General features: G+C 38.2%; 1 protein-coding gene across 2 annotated transcripts in view; it reads left to right on the top strand.

Moving 5' to 3' along the window:
- The window catches only part of FILIP1 (filamin A interacting protein 1), a 110,646-nt gene extending 105,151 nt beyond the window's left edge, over window positions 1-5,495 (top strand). Inside the window, exon 7 of one of the 2 annotated variants that reach the window (XM_050892997.1) lies at window positions 4,670-5,495. In XM_050892997.1, the coding sequence (XP_050748954.1) occupies window positions 4,670-4,710 (41 nt within the window). In that variant the 3' untranslated portion in view covers window positions 4,711-5,495. The remainder of the gene's footprint in view (window positions 1-4,669) is intronic. The other variant, XM_050892998.1, reaches the window with a different exon arrangement.
- Window positions 5,496-6,000: the final 505 nt, after the last annotated feature.

Consider the following 6,000-nt stretch of genomic DNA (forward strand, 5'->3'; position numbering starts at 1 on the left):
ACTTAACTGGGGAACTGATCTGAACTAAAAGGAATCTGGCAAAAAGCATAAAGGCTAGCTTTAACATAGCTTAGTTCCAGGCTCTCGGGCCAGTAAAAGAAGGAAGGCGGCCAGTAAAAGTAGGAAACCGGTGGCTGTTTTAAAGTGACTGTGGAATCACGAATGCCTCCTAGCAGATCAAATACCACACAAATGTAGGGGTAGTGCTGCTTATTTTAAAAAGCTTTTGATTGAAACCTTTCTTCAAAGGTAGGAGACAGGTCCCCCTTCTCACCAGTATCTGAGGAGACTCAAACCCACATCAGCTCCAGCCAGGTTCACCAGTGGCACTGACAGACAGCTGAGGGGGAAGAAGGTGGCATTCTCATTCCCTCCTGTAAAGGCTGTGCTGTTCTGCATGGAGGGCTTCAGTATTCACTGAGCAGAAACAAGAGAGGGGTTGAGTGGTCAGGATATTGAACTAGGAGGAGGGAGCCCCCCCGGATTCTGGTCCCTGTTCCAAAGGCTGCCTTTGAGCCTGGCCTTTTGTGAAAAGAAGGCTTATAAGATGAAGCGTCTGTGTTCATCCGTCCTGCCATCTGTCCTTCGTTGACGAATAACATTGAATGCATCAACCAATTTCAGCCAAATCTGACAAAGCAATAGGGGTCTCCAGAATAAGAAGTTCTTCCAGTTTAATAAAAAGGGCGACAGAGAAGAGGAGCAAGACCTTAGCAGTGCCCCACTGCGCAGAAGAATGTAGCATGAGCTCACCTTCATACAACATCAAAGAAGGAACACAGAAGAGTGATGTCAGAAATACCACAAGGACAAGCTTTGCTCAGATCTAAGATTTTACTAGGCACCAAAGTGCACCAAACTCTGATACACCAATCCATAGGAAAATATTCGGGCCTTTATTTACAGGGCTTCTTGTGTATTCTACATTACTGGATTACGATGCAGAAACCAAGCCTTCCTCTGCCCAGGTGATCATCTAGAATGAGTCATCCTCACGCTTTCTCTCTCTTACCTTTTTCTCTGTATTATTATTTTTTTTTAAATGAAGTGGAACAGTTTCAGTAGCAAAATGCACGCAACTCAGAGTAATAATGATCGTTACAGTGCTTCATCAGGAACTGAGCTGGCTGAGAACCAATCTTTGTATTTTTGGTAGGAATCAATGTCAGCTGGAGAGATGCCCTTTTCTGGCTGACTGCGTGGCCATATAAGCAGTTGGGATAACTCAAGCCCAGCAGTGGGAACACATGGCTTAGGACAGCAGTAAGGTGGAGAGGGGGAAGAGCAAGGAAGATGCCAACCCATTCACGAGCAGCACACATGGACTGAGAAGGTGCACCCTCAGTTCCTCAGATGATCTCTGTGATCTTAAATCTAGTTCCTAGTAAGCTTTCCACTGTGTTCCCTAGATTGGATCCCGTCACCTGAATTACTGTTACATGTGAGTATTGCTAATGTAGTCGTTAGCAGAGCAATACGTTTGAGTAAGTGTGACTGAAAATCAGGGAGCACAGAACTTCAGCCCTAATGCCTGGGGGATTTCTCTCAGATCGGTAAACATGCTAAGTAAATAATAGAAGAAAAACAGAGATTTTGATTTATTTTGTCCAGCTTTTTTCCCTTTTGTGACACCCATTAGTGTGATTTTTCAAAAAACAAATAAAACTTTGTGATTTTTCTGAATATGCCCATAGAGTATGCATGTTACCATATTTAAACCTCAAACCACTTACAGTGCATAGTAATTAGCATCATGTGAGTAATCTCTAAAGTCACGATAGTATGTTGATTCATGCCAGTTGGATGCCAAGTCATATGTTACTGCCTGAAATATGCTACACTCGTTCTAAAACCTGCTCAATATTTACATGAATATTCAGTAATTCTGATCAGATGTGGAAAAGCATGTCTTTAAAGAAAGTAAGCTACTGTCCTGCTGGGTTTCAGGTGCTTGGCATAAGCTGCAACAGTCAGGACAATTTTCAGGCCAATTATATGTTCCCATCACACATCAGTGGCCGATTTCATTGAGTCGCTTTGAAACCTGTAGTTTGCTGGCAGGGGTTTCTGTGAGCTCATCTTTCAAACTTGTTTTCATTTAGAGGAATGTTTTTCTCCCCTACGTCAGTGTGAGTTATCCTCTTTCCCTTAATTTTGCCTGAGCGCTCTCAGGCAAAACTATATGCAACGTTTCTCATTACAGATGTTAACTTCACTTTGAATCTTACTCCCTACACACTGCTCTTACTTGGCTTTTTGGAAGATGCAATCAGGGTTAACTACTCTCAGATGCAGAGCTATCAGCTCTGAGAGTCAGGTATGAATCACTCAGGTATGAATGGTTCTTCACTTTAAAAACTCTCTTCAGGATTTTAAAAATAGAAATATTGATCTATGATTCTCTTCTGTTGCTTGGGCGTGCGTTGCCTGTGGTACATACATTTTTGTATTATGTGGTGTTATTTGTATATATTGTAAGAAGAAATTAAACTTCATATGTTAAAATGTCAGTTGATGTGCTTCATTATATGAACTGGTATTTTTCATAAGCCAGCTGTTAACGATGTGCTTCCTGGAGAAGTTCTGATTTACATCAGTGGGACTGAAAGCAGAATTAGCAGTTTTACATCAACTTTGTTTTCTTTTCCTGTCATGAAAATAAATTGTTTTGTTTAAGTGAATTCATAGCTCCTTGAAATATTCACATCTATAACCCTAGAAAAATGTATGTAATCATATCCTACAGATACAATCATATTCCTACAGAGGGTGGTCCAACAAGACTCTGACAAAATCTGCCCTGCTGTAATTTTAGCTTAGTAACTGCTCAGAGACCTCTTCTAGTAACTAGAGTGTATATATGAGTGTGTGTGTGTGTATAATATATGTATTTTTATATATATAAGCATTTCAAATACAAACAACTGATAGAGAAACTAAGAGAATACATATACGGGTGTGAGAAATGAATGAACAAATGAATACTAGAAGTGGAAATTATTTGATTTTTTAATTATTTCTCCTACTCTTTTCTGCATAATTGCTGTATTTGGTCTGTAGGAGGAAAACTGATTCAGAAACCTACTGTAGTTTTGCTGTTCATTCAGTGACTGAGCCTTTACAAGCAGCATGATATTTTTCTGCTACCCATTTAGTTTTTAGTTCTGTATCTAAACTCCATATTAATATGTAATGTGCATAGTGAATTTAAGAAAAATATTGTTTCATATAGAGTTCGTGTGACTCCCATTGAAGTTAATGGGAGAGTTTGCCTGAGGTTACAATCTGATATTAAGTAAATGCAGCTTTTTACATCGTATTCCGCAAGAGCTTGAAGTTAGAGAACAGCACTGGTTGTAAGGTAAAATCTACTGTAGTTTGTGGTTCCCTCATGTTCATTGCTCAAATTTGGTAGAACTGGTATACATATCTTGTTGAAAACCATTTGTTATTGATAAATTATATGGAAAAGCAATACTTTCTATTTGGGAAATTCTATTATTTCATTTGCCTTAACATATTTTCCTGAATGTTGCCTTAGCCCTGCTTTTCTGAGTCACCATGTATGACCAGCATCACTGGCATGTGCCATCTAGTGGCAAAGCTCTGGCATTAAGAGTACATGGAAAACATTTTGATTTTTCTTTCTTCTCATAATGTAACTTAATCAAACATCTTGCAAATATTAGGTAGGAAGCAGACAAAGGCAGAAGTCAATAAAAATGTAAAAGGGAACAATGATAGGATTAGTGTCATTTCTTGGGTCGTGTAAATTTTGGAAAATCTTCAGACTATTAGAGGAAGGAATCTTAAGAAAAATAATTTCAATTAAGAAAATTAGTATTTCTGAAAATGTATTGTTGCATGTTTCTAGTTAGCATTGGTACAGTTATAATATTTGAAATGCATAAAATACACCTTTTCAGAGAAAAACGTCATCGACAGCTAAATTCTTATATTAAAAAAGTTGCCTGTAAGAGCACTGTATATAGATAGAAGAACAGAAGACCAGGTCATTAGTATTTCAGCAGAGCCCAGAGATTAATCAGGATCAGGGATCTCCTATGTTACACACAGGGCAAAGTTAAACCCAGCCTTTCAAAGACAATGCCAACACTTAGTTTTGCGTGCTGTGGCTGAAATTTATCCCCATTAAAGTCAGTAGCAAAATTCAAGCAGACTTGCTGAATAAAACCAGCATAGGTTTCTAAGCCAAATTTAAATAAAAATGAGAAATGACCCCATACCTCTTCCTCATCCCCGTTTCAGAATTGCCAGCAGATTTATGATGGATTTGCTTAGCCAGGATACAAGAGACCCAACTCCAAGTCTTCCTCTACCCGATTCGGGTGTGGGACTGGAACCTTGGTGTCCCTGTGGTTTAATCCATTCAGCTGTATTACTCTCTTTCCCTATGGACAACCAAATGATGGTCTTGACATAGAAGTGGAAGCCAAGGGCCTCTGAGCCCTAGCCTGGTCCTAATTTAGTTTCCCTTTGTAGCATTAGCCAGGACAGTTTTTATCAACCAGGGATGTGAGAGTCAGTCTGTGAGACATTTCTAGAAGAAAAATGCTTTGCGCTGCCATTGTAATTGTTCTTCTTTAAAGTAACTTGTAATGTATTTGCAGTTTCATAAAACCAAATGTTTTGCTGTCTTTTCTTTTAGAGAGTGTCATCATTCACCAGTTACGCATGAACTCTAGATGAGTTACCGCCCCCACTTTACGCTCTCTGTGTGCACTACCCTCCTTGCCAGTTGGATGGATCACTGTAGAAGCTCTCTACCGTCAACACCAGGGTCACTTGTGCTACTGATTATTCGTGGAAGTATTTATTGCTTCCATTAGATTTTATATTTTTTTTCTTGGTAGAGCTTTAAGAATGAAGGGCCTTGCTGATATTTTGAAAGTACATAGTCAGAGAGAGAGAAGCAGTCTTTCTGCCAGCTGAATTTCACTTTTATTTGCAAAGCCTAAGGCACGTGCTTGATTTTGTTTGATGTTTGCCATATAATTTATTTTTATAATACACTTTGTAAAGTTACTGTCCCAAAGTTGCAATTCCTGTTGTCCATGGCGCATTTATTTGTAGAATACACTGTCAAATTTGCAATTTGATATTTTTGTAATAGAGAGTATGTAAAGAAAGAAAAATTTAACTTCAGCAATGTTTTGTGTTTAAATGGAAAAATATTCAGCACATTTTTTTGCCACCATGAGATTCTGTGAGACTAAATACTCTGAAGACTGCTGTATGGAATTTGTACTATTGCAGAATATTTCTTGCACTGTGTGATGGTCTGGCACAAAATTAAGTATTAAAAGTCCAATGCCTTGAAATACAACCAGATTTACTCATTTTAAACAATGTAAGCCAGTTTTTAAAGCTGTGATTTTTTTCTATATAATGTATGTTTTTACTTCTGCCTGTACCAAAAAAGTTGATTTTCATTACACTGTAACTAATAAATTTTCACAACTATGCAAATGTAATCAAGCGTTTGAATTTTAAGTCTTATTTCTTAAGGTTGACAGTACTCATATGTATGTGTTCATAGGGACAGAATGTATGGCTTTCGAAGTTCCTTTTTCTGATTGGTATCTCACTGTGGTATCACAGTGATGTACGTAGTAAAACTGATTCAGATGTTAAGATATGGAGAGGGATCTATCACCATCAAGGATTCTAACCTTGTGCTTTCACTGCATTGGCAGAGATGTTTGACTGGTACAATCAGAATATTTAGTCCTGGACTAGTAGGACTGTATGAATGAGATGCCATGCACTCTGCCATACACTGAAGGGCGCGTTTTACACTGGTGGCTGTAGCTTTTCAAATAGCATCCAGAGAGTTCTGTGGCAGCTATACTTAAAATGATTTTTGAGTGAATTATATATAAAGCTGGATAGAACCCAGGCAGGGTCTTTTTTTCTTATACATTTCATGGTGAATTATTTTTAATCTAAGTCATTGGCACATATTTAAAATACTGCAGA

The sequence above is a fragment of the Gymnogyps californianus genome, chromosome 3 (assembly GCF_018139145.2).
Source record: "Gymnogyps californianus isolate 813 chromosome 3, ASM1813914v2, whole genome shotgun sequence".
In the NCBI taxonomy this organism is placed as follows: domain Eukaryota; kingdom Metazoa; phylum Chordata; class Aves; order Accipitriformes; family Cathartidae; genus Gymnogyps; species Gymnogyps californianus.